Below are 20,088 nucleotides of genomic sequence, written 5' to 3'. Positions count from 1 at the left end.
TTTAAATAAAATACCTGTGCACCATGTGTAAATATAGAATAGTTTAAGAGTTTATCTTCATTTATAAGGTGATATGAGGACGGGCAAGACTTGAAATTTCATTGCAGTGTTATTAAAGGACAGATTGTGACATGTCAAACCCAAGCAAATTGAACTTGATACTGACTTATCTGGTTTTGTAGCTGGAGTCAGTACCAGTTAAGTCAAAGGGTGAACCAGAAACAAGTTGCAGAACCATCTCACAGGTCAGATACCAACACACTGAAACGTAGAATCGATGAACCACTAACCAGCCAGCAGAGCATGTATAGGCATCTGGAGATGTTGCAAACCAGTTCATGTCACTGCAGTTTATTCATGTTGCATTCACTGGATTCATATGAAGACAGTAAAGTTTTATTTTTTGAACCAATTCAGTACCTTCAGGGACAATGCTTGAAAATATGAAGGGAAGTTGCAGTCACAGAGGTGAGCGAATGTCAGAAATCAACTCACTTCCAGAAAGGTGTGTGTTACATTAGTTATCTCATATCCAAACTTAACCAAAGTGTCTCGGAAAAGAAAGTACATGTAGTAAAAAAAAAAAAAGTTACAAAATCCGTCACAGAGTGGAAAGAATTGATGCAATTAGACATTTCAACATTTTGAGTCCTGTTAAGACTGAAATAAGCTGCGATTACAAACTTCAAAATGTTTTAGGTGGTCGACCCCACCCACTATTACAGTTAATTAAACATTAATTATTCGTACATATGGCACTGTAGAAGTGTTTGTCTTTGGTCGTCAGAAGTTATTCTAGTCACGGGTTGAAGCTGCGTTTCACGGCACACGATCGGTGAGGAGTTAGTCATCTTGGCCACATAGAGTCTTCAGAGCTTCGCCATAGTTGCCCGACACTTCAGACTGAACGGCAGAGAGAGGCAGGAAATCAGGATGAACAGTCACACAGATAATAATATGATAAACAGACCCTGCTCAAAATTACATAAATGAAAATCAGTTATGCATTAAAAAAAGAATTATAGCCTCTACTTAAAAAAAAAATCTGGGAAAAACTGCTGATCTGATATTTTCTGAGTCTTGATTTTTGATTTTTGATTGCAATAAATCTAAAATACATAGGAGTCTGAGTTTCTGAGGTGAGCGTGCGCAGCGGCTTGAAAGGTGCGGTGTTGACTGTAAACCTTGGGTGTGTGTACAGACCTCTAACTGGGAGTAGAGTGTGTATCCAAACAGCTTCTTGTACTCGGCTCTGACGTCCAACAAGTCGATCTCTGAGCGACTGACGATGATCCTGGTCAGAGTGGACTCGGTGGTGCCTGCTCCCTGGACAAAGAGCAGGTTGACACAAATACCCACAAAAATCACACACATTCTGCTGGAATGGCCTTTTCTGCACTTGCACAATTTGCTTTGTTTGTTGTTTTTTTCTCTCCCCATCTATTGACACATTTCAACCACTGCAGCTCATTTCAGCAGCAATAAAACATGGCTTAACATTCCCTTCCACACCGCTGGTGATTTATACAGTGTGCTGTGGATAAAGAGGATGCAGTGCAAGCAAACAAGACGCCAACTGTTTAGAGCAACTCTGGGCTGCGACAGTCTGCCACAACAATGTGGAAAAAAATTGACAAATTAGTGTTAAGATGACATTTATTTCTGTGAACTGTATTGTTTTCATCTGTTGATTATTTTGAATTATATAGCTCAGTAATAACTACAATTTAAAGCTTGATAATAAAGATGCACGACGAACACAAAGGAGAGTTCAGCCCAGGCAGATATAAATTCATGACGGATGTTTCTGGTGAATCTGGTGAATTACCTTCATGCTCTTGAAAAGCCTCTCAGCCATATACGCAGGAACACTCTTCACACACTTCACTGCACACATAAAAAGGGCGAAATGGATCACGAATGTACAGGAGGTAATTTGTTCCATCAGATCATGAATTTGAAACAGCAATAAAAACAAACTGTGGCATGTTTATTTACTTCCTTACCAACAGCCACAAGTAGCTCCTCCAGGTCTCCAGACATCTCGCTCTCGATGCTCTCCTGTAGAGTCTTCTTGCTGATATTTTTATACTCAATCAGGGCTGTGAGACAGAATACAGATGCAGAGAAAATTACATTTTTAGCACTTAAATCACTGAAAGAAAAAAAGAGTGTTTTTTTTTTTTTTTACTTCTTTTGATTAAATTTACATGTCAGAGGTCAACCCACTTTGTCGAAGCTGGGGAACGCTCCGATGGCACAGGATGTCGATAAACTTGGCCTCGTCGGTCCCCCACTTCTTCTCTCCTGCCTCATACAGAGTCTGTGTGGAATGATGACAGGGGAGATTAATACACACAGCAAACAATTCACCACAGAACATTTTGAAGTTAACATGTGCTCCGACTGACAGAAAGCTGCATCTGACGTCAAGGACATGAGCAGTGAAACAAGCCCAGACTTGCATTGGTGCCAGTGTCTTAACTGAGGTGAGATCTACAGTTTTCACTTCATTAACCCTTCACTGGACAAGTGGTGTCCCATGTTCAGGGAATTCTGTGTTTCCCCTTCTTTGCCTTTCATGTTAACCATGTTTGACTTATAGTGGTCACAACGTACTTGATAAAATAAATGTGCTAAACATTGAGATTCTCCCAATCAATGCACCAAACTTTATAGATCGTAGTCAGTTTGGGTGCTTTTTGCCATAAGAATCCAAAAAATGGATCTCAATTATTCATGTTTTAACTGTATATATATATATATATATATATATATATATATATATATATATATATATATATATATATATATATATATATATGTATGTATATATAGATATAGATATATTTTTTTTTTAATAAAACATTTAAAATACAGATCTTTAAGTGCCATCTCTGAAAAGTCACAAAAGTAAAAATGTTTCTTCACTGACACAGACTAAATTAATTTATAAAGAGTTACAGTGTGACACCCAGAAGTGTGAAGAGGTGTTTCACTGCACTGGTTTTAAAGCCCTTACATACAACACAAAGAGTTTTTCAAATGTCAGAGTCTTGTGTACCTTAGCATCAGCTTTAGCTTTGGCATTGTCCACATGGGTGCTCTCATCTCTTTTCCCCTGTAACAATAAAAATGAAAACATATAATTTGATATAAAATGTAAAAAAAAAAAAGAGAGAGAGACATTTGTTGCTCAGGAGCAGAAGATCTGGGTTAAAAATTCTGGTTACAGTAGAAAATTTCACTGATATCTCTTAAACTGATTTGGTCAGATTTACATCTGCATGGTTTTCTGCTTTTCTTGCTTCCAGAAATATGGAACTTTTATTTGGACACTGAATCAAGGCTTGAATCTGCATTTTTCAGATCAGTTAGGAATGTTCACTCCTGTCAAACAATAAGACTTACAGTACTAAGTGCCTGGATTTCATTTGTTGGGAATGTACAGTATCTCACAGAGCATCGCTGTTTTCATTAAGACGCGATACCTCGGCCAAGATGAGGAGAGCTTTGCCATAATCTCCCGACACCTCCGACTGCAGATCCTTAATCAGCGCTCGTCCCGTCTCTGACACGAAACGGCAAAATGCACATCATTTCACAGCAACATGAACAACGAACATCCTTAACAGCTGCTGACGGGTTTAAACCGGAGCTTTATCAGCAGAGAGAGGATAAATACATAAAGCTGGAGTTACCCACCAGCCAGGTATGTTTCAGACAGGGCCTTAATCTGTCGGTTAGATCTGGAGGCGAAGATTTCTGTCAGCGTACTCTCAGTGGTTCCTGCTCCCTGAACATGAAAATATGAAATATATTCACACACACACACGTGAATAATAATGAAATGGTAATACTATGGAACACAACTACATTGAAGTCTGACTATGAAGTATTAAATATGCAAATACTATACATATAAATGTACAGAAAAAAACAGCAATCAGGCCACATTCTATGACTAATTCATGCAGGTAGCTGGGACATTGTGTGAAATGGATTGAGGCATTTATTTCAAGTCTTTCACAAACCTTGATGGCTTTAATGACTTCATGGCAGTCGTGGACCGCTGGATCCTTCACCAGGGCCACTAACAGGTCTTCAAAGTCTCCATGGGTGTCGCCCTCCAGGTCATCGATTAATTTCTGAATACAGGAAACACAAATCTTTACTTCTAAAACAACAATCTCCACGTTAGAGTCTCTGTTAATGGCGGCAACAATCAACATTTTACAATGTGAATGGTTTTTACCCTTCCTGTGGTTTTCTCATAAGCCCGAGCTATAAGCTGACGCTGAGCATTGCTGCTCTTCGTCAACACCTCGATCAGACTCTTTTCTGTTGTACCTACGGAAAATGACAACAAACAGTCACAACGTGCAATGATTCAGTTCCATTATACCCCAGCTGAAAGGTACATGATGTGCCTGATCAGTTAAACAGGACTGAATTGCTTGGCATATTTGATTAATATAGAATCCAAACTGCTGTGCTGATGATAGGAGCTCATTTTCTTACCAAGACCTTCCATCGCTTTCCTGAGAGTAGCCACATCCTCCTCCACCTTGAAGTTTGGCCTGTCCCTCACAGTTCCTCTGGTGTTGGACTGATCAACACATGAGCACACAAAAGTCACACATCTTGTCAAACAGCAACACAATCCCTTATTTACACAGTGTGTAGTATATTATTGGATGCCCCACACTCCCCCTTTTTATTTATATTACAGCCATAAAGCATCAAAAGCCCCAATAAAACCATGTCCTGTTTCATGAACACATCCTGCATCAAAGTAATATCCAGCTTACATTCACAGTCAGGGAAGAGGGAGAGTCTAAGAGCAGGTCCAAGTCATCCTGCAATAACAACAACAAATATTGTCAAATGATCTGCTGGTGTTTGAGGTATGATGAATGATGAGCCTTAAAATACAAAGAAATATATCACTTTGACAGATTTCACTCACCCACACAGACATGGCTTTGGTTGAAGAGAAGAGTGTTGAGCTAGAAAAAAGAATATAAATATTCACAGTTAAACTGTGTCTTAAACTCCTGCCTGTGTTTGTTCTTCTTTAGTTTTGGCTCTCTGTCCCGTTATTAAATAGTTTGGTATAAGTGAAAGAGTTTTGGACATCATCCCCACAGGAATCCTTCAACTGTCATCGTCTGGGAAACTTATTCAAATCCGACTCCTAGTAGTCAAATGGAAACATGTGATCTCCAGGAAAGCCGAAGCTTTTCACGCCTGTGTCGTCGACAGAAGTCTGACTTGTAGTTTTTAGCCAAATGAGAAGCATGGAACAGGAAATAGACGCTTACGCGCGCAAAGATCGCAATTAAACATTGGAACTGATGTTTCTTTAGTGTGAGAATCTTACCTCTGTGGAACGAAAGGGCTGATGCCAGGGCAGGAATTTCACAAGAGACAGTCGGGGTCGCCGCACCTTTGAGAAAAGCAGAGAGGGAAACGCCCATCGGAGCTGCGGGAAGTTGAATCATGAGTTCATCCACAAACTCCTCCTCATCGTCTCCATGGCGCACAGCGCAGCTCCGGTTCTGTTTTACCCCAGACAGACACTGTTACCCCGCTCCTCCTCTGCGGAACGGCCAGCAGCTTTAAACAAGATGAAGTAACTAAACATTTCAACAATGTGAAAATCACAAAGTGAGGGGTGGGAGCGTCCTCCAGTGTCATGTGTTCTCAAGTTTGCGTCAGTAAATGAACAACTGTATAAGCACCACGTCTATCTATCATCTGTCACTATAATCATATATCCTTCTTCATACAGTATAAAGCTAAATATAAAAACTTTCGGGCTCTATGTGGTATAATAATAATAATAATAATAATAATAATAATAATAATAATAATAATAATAATAATAACAATAATAATAATAATAATAATAATAATAATAATAATAATCACAAGAAGAAGAAACTCGCATAAAGTATAAGTTGCCTATTTGAATAAAAGGCAGAATGTGACAGGATCTGAGAGGTCAAAGTCATGTTTGCTCTGAGGGCAGGTGCAGATGTGACACATTAGAGGAAGGAAACTGAGAAACAGGAAATTTGTTTTTGTTCTGTCGATCTTATCGTCTAAATCAGGTGTCACCAACGTGTTACCCGCGGGGACCCAGGTGCCCTTTGGCCCAAAGGCTTTGGGGCTTGCCCAGTAGCCCTTGAGGGTATTTTCTAGCAAATGAAATAGTTTCTCTTTAATATGAAGATTTAAAGACAGTTGTTTCTGTCTTTGTGGCATAATATTGGCTTAAAAACATGAAATTTTGAAATGTTGTTATTAACATTTTACAATAAAATAGTTAAATATGAAGTCTTGAATATTTAATTTATGCTGGTAGCCCCCGAACAACTGAATACTGACAAAAATAGGCCTTGGCTCCCAAAAGGTTGGTGAGCCCTGGTCTAAATTCATCATTGTGTAATTAAGATCGCAGTGTTCTTCTTGGACATTTACAGCAACACCATATATTACACTGAAATAATACCAAATAACACAGCTCTTATAAATGATTTACAGTCTACATACCATATCATACTATCCATCATGTTTCCAGTTTGGCAGATCTGAAGACACGCGTTTAGGCCTCAGATAGTTGACAATAGTGACACCTAGTGGCATAATTCTGGTAGTACAGCCCTGACCCCAATTTACCAGACATGCTGATCACAGCTGTGTGGCCCAGAGTGTGACCTTATAGCATCACTAACAAACATCGCAAGATTTGTATTTTGACCTTTGAACACCAATAAAATAATAATTTAAACAGCTTTCTTTAAAGAAAAAGCTTTCTTTTCTGTGATGGATTACTTGTTTATTTCAAATAGTGACTTGAATCTAACAAATGAAGCTCAGTTTTGATGACATACCACCAACCACTCTAAATCATCATTACATATTCTAAAAACGTGACTTTTGGCTCCACTTGCTGACCCATTTGAATATGAAGTGAGAAGATTAATTATTATTATTATTACTTTTTGTGTGATGTTCGACTGGAAAAAATGTATGTTGCTCACAAAATCTGAGCACGAGACTCACATCATAAATAATTTCAGACCCTTACATTAAAGTGAAGGGGAAAAAAATCATTTGTAAAGTTGTGTCATGAGAGATATTTACACCCCCCACCCCTTTTTATGCTTTATTGTCTTAGATGAACATTTTTCACTGTAGGAAAAACACAACAAAAGAAGAAATAGGCAGGAAATATCTTGATTCAACAAGGTGTACTTGTTACTTAGGCCATCCATCCATCTGTTTATGTTCTGTTCTATATCCAGCTGATCATGGTAAGGGAAAACACAGAGAGTCAGGCCCCCGCTCACATACTTGTTTTTGGTCTGGACTGTACCCATGAGAAAACCCACACAGCATAAGAACATACAAAGTCCAATCAGGTTTATTTGAGAAAGCCACCCATGTCAAAAGAGGATGTTAAAAAGAAGGTGATAATTCTATCACCCAAATTAACTGTACATAATTATTATGTTGTGAGTCGAAGAATTTGTATGAAGCATGTTATGTTTTCATTGGTTACGGTACATTCTTTTCAACATAGGGATTAGATGAATTATGCTTGCTGTTGCTGTGTTTGCAAAAATGATATTTAATAACCACACAAATACAAAAATGGCAAAATATGAAAAAAACACACTGAAAGCGTCAGCTGATGCTACAACTCTGTGACGTATGGATCTGTTATTTATTTTTGACCCGAGTGTTGTCTGTAAGGAAGCCACCCTAAGTTAAAAAAATATTAGCAATAATAAAGAAACACAATTTCTCTTTTTTACGCGCCTGGAACTTGAAACATAACTTTAATCTAACGTTTCCGTAAAATTAATAACCACTGGAGGAGTTAATCGAGGTGTTGAGCAGAGGATTTATCCGGACTCAAATTTGGGCCGTGCCTTACGTGGCATGAAACGTTCCTGTCAGAAGAGATTGAGGGCGAATTCTGCCCTTGTATCAGCCGGTTCTCAACAAAGCCTGTCCCCGCTGACAGCTCGCTGCTGCACCGCACGGAACTGCACCGACACCCGGCGACGTGTCAGCGACCTTCTTACTTTATCAGTGTAAGCTCACACGTGAAGTGACTTTGGCCTTTGACTTGGCTTACTGTCTTTTTATAGCTGATAAGCCTGGTAGCTAACTAACTAGCCAGCCTCGGTAACGGACGGCGGAACAACTTGATAGCGGGTTAGCCACCGGGACCCTCCCAGCACCGGGAGCGTTAGCTACTCCACTCTCTCGGATGTCAACCTGGTAAATACTGACTTTATTATTATTATTATTGCTATTATTGAACAATTAAACATACGTCCGTGTTTATCCTCTTCCGGTTTTCTCGTGCCAGTCGGCGCTGAGTGTCAAGTTTTGTTTTGTTTTCGCAGAAAGCTAACAGTGCTGCTATTGTTTACATGGACGGCAGCGACCTGAGGCTGCTGTCTGCGGGCACGAGGTGGTCCTAACGGGGCTGCACGACCCACACCAACAACATAGGAATGGAACTAGGAGGTAGCTAACCACAATCCACCTGCGCTGAAATGAGGACGAGCTGGTCTCTGGAGGAGGACGGCTGTGCCTGTAGGACTGTTTGATTTTTGCGTGGGCGCTGGGCAAAGAACAGGGGTCTGTTTACCCTTATTGATCTGATGTAAGAACACACCAGGAGAGACGGGGCTTACGAGTTTATGGGAAGATGGACCCCCCCTCTGGAGTAGGGATGATGCTGAAGTCACTCGTGATGATCAGCGTTTTTGGCTGGGCGGCATGTCAGGAGAGTCAGACCATGACTAAAGAGGAGAAGACTGTCATCAGGTGACGACTGTCTGCACACGCATAAACACTGTTTACATTGAGCAGTATTGTGACAAATGTTCCCACATTTTCAATGCATATAATTCCTATTTCGTCATTTGTTTTGCAGGCACCAGATTGTTGAAATGTTTGATCATGCTTATGGCAGTTACATGGTGAGCAAGGGTTCATCCATCCATCTTTTTTATAGCTTTATTTGAGTTAGTTGTGCTCTAGAAGATCCCAGTTGAGCACTGGTGTACTTTGGATAGATCACAAGTTAATCACTGGGTTGATAAGATAAAGTAATCCTTTAATTATCCCACAATGGGGAGATGTTGAATTGTTGCAGCAGCAAGTAGACAGTAACGAAAAAAGTAGCAAAGGAAAATAATATGAACAATAAATAACAATGGAAAAACAATAACTGTAACCACTGACATTACATTCTTACATGATGATAATGTTGGTAGTGATGGGGAAATATACTACACACACACCTCTGTTTGCACCTGCAAGCAAATTTATTTTTACCACAAACCTCAAATGCGTGCTTTTGGAATACAGGAGAAAAACTCTTGCATGCTCATGGAAAATATGCAAACTACTTTGAAAGGCCCCTGAGCCCACATTCATTTCGGAGAGGTGTGATTCATTGTTGAACGCAGGAAGTAATCTGTTGACAGTAATAGGTTTGTTGTTGTGAGGTGGGACTGCTAACCACGGCGCCATTGTGTTGCTCTAATACTGGCTGTTATTGTGTTATTGTGAGCGTTGGAAAATGTTTACATGTTCTATTTTTGAAAGAAACTCAAAGAGCAGCAGTAGATGGCAGAAAAAAGAACTTGGTAGTAGATGTTTTTTGATTCATGATGGTTTTTGTCTAGACATTATGTTTGAAAGCAGATAAGATGGCCTTGTAAACCTCTGAGCTCTTTATAAGTGTTGCAGAGCCAGCATTTTATGCTGTTTCTTCAGGCCCTGCACTTAGACCAGCGGTTAGACAGGACAATGGCTCTACTGGTCAAAGAGATCGAAGTTTCACTAAGATGTATTACAGATGGCAAATAAACTGTATGTTTTGAAGTGTTAAGTAGAAATTTAATAGACCTGACATGAGCTAGATGATGCTTCCATTTAATATAACTTTTTACTGACAAAAATAATCAAATCATTGACGTCTGTGAAGGAGAACATTTATTGAAGTGAAAATGTTGAAAAGACTTGCTGGCAGGTGAAACATTGTTGCGCAGGATATTTTTTATTTTTTTTTGTACCTCAGGAGAGAGGTGTTATTGATTGTTGGAAGTGAGAAAGACGACAGCTTGCTGTTCCAAGTATTACAGGAATATATAACAAAGTACCTCCTTCATTTAGTGTCAAGAAATGTTTGAATTTAATGTCAAAACAACTGGAAATGTGGAGAGAGTGTAGAATGAAATGCTTAACAGTTCAGCAGGTCTTGAAGATGATTGCAGTTGTTTATGTTGCAGAAATATGCCTACCCGGCAGATGAGCTGATGCCTCTAAGCTGCAGAGGCAGAGTCCGTGGTCAGGAGCCCAACCGAGGGGACATAGACGACTCCCTGGGGAAGTAAGTGCATCAGTTATTTACACGAGCCTGAGATAAATCTTGTGAGAGCTTCGCACCAGTCCCTCAAGCTGTGTATTTGTGACTCCCGAAGACCCTAAGTGACAGTGGTGTGCATGCCTTTGGGACAAAGTGCGATGTTTGTGTGAGTCTCCCTGTAGAGCTGGACGAAGCACGATTCTCCCATGTGAATGTTTTTTTTTTCTTTCTTTTTTTTAACAAGACATTTCATTGGTCAGAAGACTTCAAAACAATGGCTTTATTTACAATGTACTCACACTGCCTTAGTTTCTAAATGTAGGAAGACAGAAATGGTGCTCGTGCTGTTTAAAGAATTGTATTGTGGTGTATTTTGATCAAATTCATTTGCAGTGTGCAGGTTTGCAATGCTGCTTCCTCCCTGAATATCTCTTGATGAAGTGATGCCTCAGTTTTAGAAAAAAAAAAAAAGTCAACTAAACATCACCCAAAATGTTCTACCATCTATTAATAACATGCAACACTGAAGCCGAATATAGAAGAAATTGCTTTGGATTCAACTAACTCTGTACAATGTGGAAATATATCCACCCACATTCATCTGTATTTTATTTTTTTTGGAAAACATTTCACATCTCTCGAGCTTAAACGCACTCTCAAATTGTTCCTTGTTTTGTTTTTGCCTTTCAAGCCTCATTTGAATGCAGCATGGATGTCCCAGTTTCTTGATACGTAAATTAGATGCTAATTCCAGTCAATGAAATCCTCAGGAAGGTGATAAATCATGGACCTACACAGTAGCGAATCCTGTTAAACCTCACACATGTTGCATAATGTAATTTCACTGCCAATTAAACAGATCTGATGTTTTGCAGTCTGCATCTCAATAAGAATTTAGATGCATCAGTGGAAAACTCAGACACCCATCTTCTATATGATTCCAACTCTTATTGTCATTTTTCCAATTTTTCTGCAGGTTTTCTCTCACTCTGATTGACACCCTCGATACCCTGGTGGTGAGTGTGACGTCTTGTTTGCAAGCTTAATTTGTTGTTTAGTTTTCTCTTACTTTTGCACTGTTTTCTTTAACTACATCAGTGTGTTCAGACTCTTTTTGACTCCCTTTTGTTGGTGTATAAATGTGACTGTAGGTGTTGAACAAACTCGATGAGTTTGAGGATGCCGTGCGGAAGGCTGTGCAGGATGTTCGGCTCGACAATGATGTTGTGGTGTCGGTATTTGAGACAAACATTCGAGTCTTGGGGTAAGAGGCTTGTCTGAGATTTTCCTGACTAAAATAAACACTTTTTTTTTTAACTGATCCAATTGTGAATCAGGAGGACATATGTCTTAGTGTCAGATATGCCCTTCTTATTTAAACCCACCATTACCACGTCCTCACAGTGGGCTCCTGGGTGGCCATGTGATGGCCGACCTCCTGCGGCAGCGTGGAGAGAGGATGCAGTGGTATCGTGACGAACTCCTACACATGGCCAAAGAGCTGGGCCATCGGCTGCTGCCTGCTTTTAACACCACAAGTGGCCTTCCATACCCAAAGGTATTTTTTTTTTTAAAAAAAACATTGCAGGTCTTATTTTATGTATTTTTTTGTATGCAGATGGGGCCAAAAAATTGCTGTCTAATCTTCTAATCTTTCTGAAATGGCCGTTAAGCCGGCCCCGGCGGGTTGATGAATTTCTCAAAGAGAAAAGAGACTCCTTCACGTGTCTGGTTTGGCTTAATAGCTTTAGAACTTTGACCTGAGTTTAGTAACAAGTTTCATTTCTCTGTTCTGTTTTTCTAGGTGAACCTGCGCTATGGCGTTCTTAACCCTCTCTCACGCACAGGCACAGAATCGGACACGTGCACAGCGTGCGCAGGAACAATGATCCTGGAGTTTGCTGCCCTCAGCAGACTGTCAGGAAATTCTGTGTTTGAGGTATTCTCCTCCTCTGTCCCTAAAAACAGGACTTTCTGTGCTTGTTTTATTTATATCCAATAACATTCAGCGCGGATGAAATAATGTAGGAGTGGCGTTGGGGATGTTTTCACAGGAGCATGCCAGGAAGGCTCTGGATGTCCTCTGGGAGAGGAGACAGAGAGGGAGTGATTTGGTGGGGACTGTTATCAACATCCACAATGGGGAGTGGGTCCGGAGGGGTGAGGCAATGCACACACAGAACAAGCACAGCGTAAAAACATAAAACTGTCGCAATACCCTGTGATAAATACTGGAGCCCTGTAGTTTCTTACTCAGATATGATACCTGACTCTTGTGTGTTTACAGATAGTGGAGTTGGTGCTGGTATCGACTCGTACTATGAATATCTGATGAAGGCCTACATTCTTCTTGGGGACAGTGTTTTTCTGGACAGGTTCAACATTGTAAGTCCCTCCTCGGTGAAACGTATCAACTGAATCATTGTGTTTGGCACCAGCTTTGATGTATTGCGTTCCTGTCATGTCCTTGGCCCATGTTGAGTCATTCTGTTCATATTGTAGTTGTTTGAGTTGGATAAGGTGTGATTTGTGGATATATACGTATATATCTATTTTTTTTATGTTTGTCTAAAACAGCACTACAGCGCGATTATGAAGTACATCAGTCAGCCGCCCCTGCTCCTCAACGTGCACATGCACAACCCCACTGTGAGCGTGCGGAGCTGGATGGATTCACTCCTGGCGTTTTTCCCTGGCTTACAGGTGCGTGATGCTGTCCTCTGTGCTCATTTCGATAAGGATTCTAATTAATTTCAGCCTGCTGTGTTTTTCATTAGTGGCTCGGAAGAAATAATGAAATCGCCCCACACCTATCTGACATTCTGTATATCTGCGTAGTGAGCACAAAGTTATTTGCAGCTTCTGAAATAAGCAGAAGTTGGCATCAATTTTAGAGTGCAAAGTATGAAATTGGGCCTCTATTTCAATAACACTCACAACAATCAAAGCAAGTCACAGAAGCTGCTGCACACATTTTGCACAGTGAAATATGGTAAATAGTACTTTTGGGTTGATACAGGTTCTGAGAGGAGACCTGAAACCAGCCATAGAAACACATGAGATGCTTTACCAAGTCACCAAACAGCACAAGTTTCTTCCAGAGGTAAGGGATTGTTTTTCTCTTGTTCAGTGCTATCAACCAAGAATAAAATCAATAATACAGCTGCACGTGTACATTTTTCTGTCACTGTATTTTCTGATTTTATAATGTGACATTCTCAATTGATCACTTTGACACCAAACGCGTGTTTTAGATCTATGAAGCACAAAGAGATTTGTTTACTGTCTGTATTACTTGCTTGTCTGTGTTTTAACTGACCTCCCTCCAGGCATTCACCACAGAGTTCAGAGTTCATTGGGGCCAACACCTCCTGAGACCAGAGTTCGCGGAGAGCACCTACTACCTCTATAAGGTGACAGACCTGACCGGACGGTGTCATTCACAGAAACTCTCTGAAGAAGTGCAGTCAAGGTTACGTTCTGATCCCTGCAGGCCACTGGCGACCCGTACTACCTCAGAGTGGGACAATCCATCGTGGAGAAGCTCAACGCCTACGCCAGGGTGCCTTGTGGGTTTGCTGCTGTGCAGGATGTTCGCACGGGGACGCACGAAGACCGGTACTGTTGGAGACAGACAAGTTTTGGTTACTGCGTCAGAAGTTGTGCTGTGTTAAATGGAGTTGTTTGTTTGTGGTTATGTAGGATGGACTCCTTCTTCCTGGCAGAGATGTTTAAATATCTGTACCTGCTGTTCTCGGAGAAGAGCCAGCTGCCCATTGATATAGACGACTACATCTTCACCACCGAGGCTCACCTCCTGCCCGTCTCTCTGTCCACCACTCAGCCAGCCTGTCAGGGGAATACTACAGTAAGATAATACTGGAATGACCTTTCAATCGGATCGTGTTTCATTTCATGATGCTTTTATTTAACCATGTCATGGTGCATGCATAAACTATTTTTTTACTGTGTGTTTTGTGCTTCAGGAGGTGTTTCCTGTTCCTCAAGAGGAAGATCTGTTCACACACTCTTGTCCCAGCACTGAGACACTTTTCCCAAACAACCCTTCCTTTGCCAAAACCATTCGGGACGGCTACAAGTATCTGACTGGCGTGGGACGAGCCTTCCACCCTCTGCCTATCAGGTGTGTCCGGTTACACGGCCCTTTTGATTTTGAAGTACGATTTCACACTTGAAGAGTTGAATTGAGCGATTTTGTACTTTTCAGGGAAATTGAGCTGCCGCTCCATGATAACGGCATGGAGCCGGTGGAGTTCCTGAAGAGCATGGGCATTTCCCTCACTCCGCTCAGAGAGGTCACGGGAGGAGTCGACGGAAGTCATCGGGTATTTTATTCACTTTCACTTTGCATCTGTACACTGCAGTACATCAGCGTTTCTCATATATAATTCTGGTTCACAATAGTGCTGCATCTCAAGGTTACTGGAAAGTAAATAAATGGGCCGGTCATCGTCTCCGTATGAATCCCTACAGGAGCATAAAGGCGTGTACCGAGTGAAGCTGGTTGCGGAGGTCAGCCAGGCACCGGAGGAGGAGGTGGTGGTGCCTCATGCCGTTCAGCTCATATCGCCCCCCTTCCTGGGCAGGACCGTCCTCACAGCCGGACCTGCCAAGTTCGGCATGGACCTGACCAAGCAGGAGCACGGGGTGAGACAGTCTGCATATAGTGCACTACCGTCAGTTTGTTTTTATTTTGAAGCTTGCTGTATTTTACCTCTTTGTTCTTCTAAACTACATTAAGTGAACTCCTGTGCTTCAGGTGAAGGGCAGCATCGTGAAAGCTTCCCCCTACACTGCATGCGGACCAATAGATAATGCAGTGGAGCTCAAAGGCCGTATCGCTCTGGCTCTGCGTGGCGACTGCATGTTTGCTGCAAAGGCCCGCTGGCTGCAGGGTGCCGGGGCCATCGGAGTCATCTTTATAGGTAAGGAATCGAGAACAGTGCGTTGCAGTACTTTAAGCTGAATAGTCTCATTAAATCTGTCTGCTCATCCACTCATTTTTTTCAGACCACCGCGAGGGAAGCAACAGCGATGAGACTCCCCTCTTCCAGATGGTCGGTGACGGAGACCCGACTGAGGACCTCACTCTGCCTCTGGTCTTCCTGTTCAGCCGCGAGGGCGCCGTGCTGACGGCTGCTCTGGAGGAACATCACAACGTGGACGTGCTGATGCTGCCGAAGGAGAGGCAGCTCGGCCAAGGTGGGGGTCAGAGCAAGAAACGATAAGAGATTAAAATAAATAGAACTTAGTAAATTCTAGCCCTGCACTGATTATTGTGACTTGAAAGTCACATCACTGGGAAAAGATTTCCAGTTGAATCAACATCTTTCTGTCACTTAAGGAAGCAAATAAAACTTTTATCTTTTACAGCATCACAGAGCGTTTACTCAGAAGACTGTTGTTCTAAGGGTCCATGTGGCAGATTGAACAGTGCATTTAGTTGTATTTCGGTCTGATTCATCCAGCGTCATGATGTGACTCACTCCTAATATTTCTGCTTCTGTAACTTCTAGAATAAATTACTCTGTCTGCTGTACAAACAGTAAGCTGTTATTTTTTTAGCAGGATAAATTTATCAAGTTATGCATTTATTTATTGACTTATTTTTACATAGTTGTTTGACCAATGAACACTAAAGAGAATCAGCAGATTTGTTTCTGTTTGTACCTTCTATTATATTTTATTGCTACAGGCAGGATGGGACGTATCGTTTTCAGAAGCATAACTCACAGACCTTTTATGATGTTTAGAAAATTCATAAAGTAGCAGAAAGCAGGAAAACCCATTTTTGCATCCACGTCACGTCGTCCTGGTTTCCCTCAGGGCGTCAGCCGGACTGCTCGCTGAATATCTTTCCCTTTGCTCATTTCCCAGATAAATCAGAAAAATCCATCAGCATGAACATAAAGCTGCGCCTGGCGGAGGAGGGGGAGCTGGAGGACGGCGCAGCTCGAGTCCCCACCCTGGAGTTTGTTTTGGAGAACGATGAGGTGCTTCTCAAAGAAGAAGTGGAGGAATTAGAACCCGTGGAGATCAAACATTTGCCGCCGGGTTATAGGCTCTGCACAGAAACGGCAGAAATCGACAGAACTGAAGCAGAAGATCCTTCCCAAACGGAGAATTCAAACACTGGATCAGACGAAGACCCTTGACCACCGCGGCCCAGCTCCCTAAACGCTGGTCCTGAGTCAGTGTCTGAGTGGCGCGTACCTCAGAGCCCCTCACTGCCCGGCAGCACACAGCCCACATGTTTACACCCGACGGACGGAGGCCGGACGAGGAGCGGCACGGCCCCGCTCACATCCCGTCTTGACTTTGAAAGGTGGTTCTTTATTTCTGTGTGGAGTCGTGTGCGGTGCGGGAAAGGAGGGCGTTTGTGATCCGGTGGTGTAAAACGAGGCCTTGGACCAAAAACTAGCGGTTCAGAAGGATGAGATGTTACTGCCTCAACCTAAACCCTGCCTGTAGTGATTCTGTCGTAGGCGCTTGTGAGGCGTTCGCGGTGATATAGATAAACTAAAACCTCACCAGAATAAACAGTCAAGGCAGCGAAGAAAAAAAAACAACAACTGCGTGCGGTTTGTTTATGCAATCACGATTCACTTCAAGTCGAACCCTAAACTTTCACCTTTCACCTGTTCTGTTTGGACATCAAGTGAATGGCCAGTAGGTGGCGGTAAGCTACCCAAACTACTCAGTTACATGCTGAATGAAGGACAGGAGCAGAGACTGAAAGTTTAGCTGGGATCTTGCTAATGAGCACTTCAGGGAATTTCAAGAGTGAATGCAGTTTGCTAGTTAAACCCATTTGAAGAATCGTTTGTATGTGTGTGTTTTGCATTTGTTTCTTTGCTATAGTGTGTGTGTGTGTGTGTGGTATGTAAACACCTAAGAGATAATCCAAATTGAAATGTTTTTCAAATGAAGCCTTCCTGTGTTTTATAAGCTGGTCACGCTAAAGTCGCTTTGTTCAACCACTTTTTTTTTTCTTAATGTAATCCTAATGAGGATTATTTTAAGGGAAAAAAATGAAGAACAGAAACTTGGGAATAAAACTGGAGTGGCCCTTTTAACTTTTCAACTTTGTTTGAAGATGTAACATAAAAACATCTTTCATGTAGTTTTCCCCTCTCGTTGCACTAATTCACTGTCTTACCACAATCATGTCGTGCAGAAACAACTGATTCAGCCTGTTTTTAGCATTTGTTTGTGTTTTGTGCACCAAATGATTTAGACTGCCAAAACTCCTTCATTGTTGCACTGTGTGAGTATGTGGTGTTTATGATGAATTCAGGCAAATGGAATCGGGTCAAATGGAATCGGTGATAAGAGTTGGAAGATGTTTTCCCTCTTCTCCAAGTGGCTTCATCAGTTCGTGTTGGCAATTTTACGAGCCACCTTTTGGAGTTCCCACACCGTTTTGAGGACTCTCATCTTGAAATTGTCAAAAGATATGTGGACTTAGTACAAGCTAAAGAAGCCACTTGGATAAGGAAGTGAAAAACCTTCCAGTAGACCTGTCCAAGTCCAGTTTACTGGATTCAGTTTGCTTCGAGATGCCTCATAATTAGGCGAATTTGAATATGCATGTAAGTAGGCAAGGTTATTTTTTTTCAGCACCTTTCTGAAACAAGGGACATCACAGTGCTTTAGAAGTGCTTGAAAATATAAATGAAAATTACATTTTTAAAAAAGTCATTAACAGCAAGACAAATAGAAAAATTACAGGAATCGTATCAGCAAAGATAATGTAGTCGTAGACAAATCCAATAGCGACGGAGGATTATAGCACTAAGTGAAATCACTACTCCACTGAGCAGCAGTAAACATGAGTGTTGATTGATGAAATGATTGATTTTCATTACAGTTTCTACAAGGTGATTGTCCAAGCAAATCAAATAGTAATATTTATCAGGTTTGCTGGGTCCAGCATTGTGTTTGCACCCTTCGAAATGGAATCATGAACTTGTTTGACTAAGCATTTATCTATTTTGTAAAAACTTAAATGTGATGTTTATGAGGCTCTCACTCTACACAGACCATCTCACTGGTATAAACATGTTTTCTTTTATTGTATTCAGAAATCCTCAACATTAAATTTAACTTTATCAGATTTTTTTCAGCACTTACTTAATACTCACTGGTATACTGTTTGATTTTTTTTTTCTTGTGGTACATTAAAATGCACATTTTGTTTGTTTTGCTTATGAGCAAATTTAGCATCTTAATCCAACTGGATGTTTTCTTTTTGTTTAGCCTTTGTGTCAGGCTTTGCCAACCCTTACACCTCAGGACTATGTTTGTTACTGTTCATGCAATTTAGAGGACCATGGACAAAAAAAGAAGCCCGATGATTTTTTTTTTTTTTTTCCTTGGCAATTATTTTTCATGGTGTTGAACAACCTGGACCTGTGATGCTGGCTGAAGTTCAAAAATTGCCAAAAGAGATGAATGCAACTGTGGTGTGATGGTTTTCTGGAACAAGCAATCTTGACAATAAAGTCCAATTCAAGATTTCCTCCACTTCCTCTACTTCATTTCTCTATTTGTGCATTTGTTTCTGAGAACTATTCACTATGTCCAATCAGTAGATTGACAGGCTCATCTTTTAAGGTCAACTGGTAGCCTATTTTATAATCTACACTAAGCAAGTAAAGGACTTGTGCTTGCAAATGATTACATAGTTATTAAGAAACAACGATTTTTAAATATTTTCTATAAAAGTATAGTAAATACAATGAAAAACCATGTAGATGTATTTACATGATTGCATGCATTATATTTTAAAGAAAACCAGACAAAATAGAACGAACCCATTTCTCTATTACAAGCCTGCATCGTTGCCCAATGGAAGAAAAGATGCGTATTGTAGTCAACCTGTCCTCTACGTCATCACGCACGCCCTGTGTCGCTTCCAGTGCTTCAGTAAACTGTTGCCTTCAGGGACCGTGGGAACTTCAGGGATTTAACGATAATTTAAAAAAGCTGTTTGCGTACTTAATTTTATTACAGTGATTACCGCACAGTTTTCAAAACAAATTCAGAACATTGTCCATGATTGTTCTTTTGGTTGCCATTTTTCTGTTGCAAATCTATTCTTGATGAAGCATGTAGAACAAATGCCATGCTGAAAATACTGAAATTTTGTGAAGGAAGCGAGATAGAACCAGACACAAACATCAACAGTAGAATTTACTATTATTTGTTTTAATGTAAAACCCTTTAAACTAAATTGATAAAAGAAAAACGGTGTTAACACCAATCCCTTGATGAGTATGTTAGGTTCACAGGTTCTAACTCATAAAAAAAAAAAAAAAAAAAAAAATCAAGGGGCTGTTATTATGACCTCCCCCCCCCCCCCATTAATTTAGTTTAAATAATTTTACATTTAAAAACATATGTCCAGTTTTTTTTAATACATATGATCTATTCTGTCTTTGATTTAATGAAAACGCCAGAGGCTGGAGCGCTAATAAATTAATATACAAATGAATCTATAAAAATATATATATCGGTATATAAATAAATAACTGACCAAGTTTGGAAAGGGTGAGACTGAATTCCAACTGGATATGATTGTGACTCACTATTGCCACTTTATGCTCAAAAATGGCATTTGTTGAATTTTACATGCTTCCTCTTCAAAGAAGAATAGAAACAAG

The 20,088-nt window shown here is 40.7% G+C and overlaps 2 protein-coding genes across 2 annotated transcripts; one reads left to right on the top strand and one right to left on the bottom strand.

Annotated features, from left to right (window-relative positions):
* Positions 1-339: 339 nt before the first annotated feature.
* Positions 340-5,504, bottom strand: anxa3b (annexin A3b). Its single transcript, XM_030084264.1, has 14 exons — positions 5,384-5,504; positions 4,970-5,009; positions 4,812-4,859; positions 4,522-4,609; positions 4,256-4,350; positions 4,035-4,148; positions 3,706-3,796; positions 3,492-3,571; positions 3,065-3,121; positions 2,230-2,323; positions 2,007-2,102; positions 1,829-1,887; positions 1,204-1,326; positions 340-903 (listed from the first exon to the last, which is right to left on the bottom strand). The coding sequence occupies exons 2-14, from the start codon at positions 4,979-4,981 to the stop codon at positions 844-846; spliced, it is 1,017 nt and encodes a 338-aa protein (XP_029940124.1). The 5' UTR covers positions 4,982-5,009; positions 5,384-5,504; the 3' UTR covers positions 340-843.
* Positions 5,505-8,020: 2,516 nt separating this feature from the next.
* LOC115382766 (ER degradation-enhancing alpha-mannosidase-like protein 3) lies at positions 8,021-18,768 on the top strand. Its single transcript, XM_030084641.1, has 21 exons — positions 8,021-8,298; positions 8,427-8,853; positions 8,963-9,008; positions 10,326-10,426; positions 11,379-11,418; positions 11,554-11,666; positions 11,807-11,960; positions 12,207-12,341; positions 12,457-12,562; positions 12,690-12,787; positions 12,980-13,105; positions 13,422-13,505; positions 13,732-13,815; positions 13,896-14,020; positions 14,105-14,270; positions 14,389-14,546; positions 14,631-14,748; positions 14,897-15,070; positions 15,183-15,348; positions 15,434-15,625; positions 16,301-18,768. The coding sequence occupies exons 2-21, from the start codon at positions 8,735-8,737 to the stop codon at positions 16,576-16,578; spliced, it is 2,583 nt and encodes an 860-aa protein (XP_029940501.1). The 5' UTR covers positions 8,021-8,298; positions 8,427-8,734; the 3' UTR covers positions 16,579-18,768.
* The last annotated feature ends 1,320 nt before the right edge of the window (positions 18,769-20,088 follow it).

Source organism: Salarias fasciatus (genome assembly GCF_902148845.1).
Source record: "Salarias fasciatus chromosome 7 unlocalized genomic scaffold, fSalaFa1.1 super_scaffold_4, whole genome shotgun sequence".
Lineage (NCBI taxonomy): Eukaryota > Metazoa > Chordata > Actinopteri > Blenniiformes > Blenniidae > Salarias > Salarias fasciatus.
The sequence above is the reverse complement of the archived record's forward strand: the minus strand, read 5'-3'. Positions and strand labels throughout refer to the sequence as shown.

Coding starts and splice junctions, on each gene's coding strand:
- LOC115382766 (XM_030084641.1), top strand. CDS start 8,735: ATGGACCCCCCCTCTGGAGTAGGGATGATGCTGAAGTCACTCGTGATG. Junction 12,563..12,689: donor TGGGGAGTGGGTCCGGAGGG/GTGAGGCAATGC, acceptor GTGTGTTTACAG/ATAGTGGAGTTGGTGCTGGT. Junction 15,626..16,300: donor GGAGAGGCAGCTCGGCCAAG/GTGGGGGTCAGA, acceptor CTCATTTCCCAG/ATAAATCAGAAAAATCCATC.
- anxa3b (XM_030084264.1), bottom strand. Junction 2,103..2,229: donor CGTTCCCCAGCTTCGACAAA/GTGGGTTGACCT, acceptor TCTGTCTCACAG/CCCTGATTGAGTATAAAAAT. Junction 1,327..1,828: donor GGCTTTTCAAGAGCATGAAG/GTAATTCACCAG, acceptor CTCTTTGTCCAG/GGAGCAGGCACCACCGAGTC.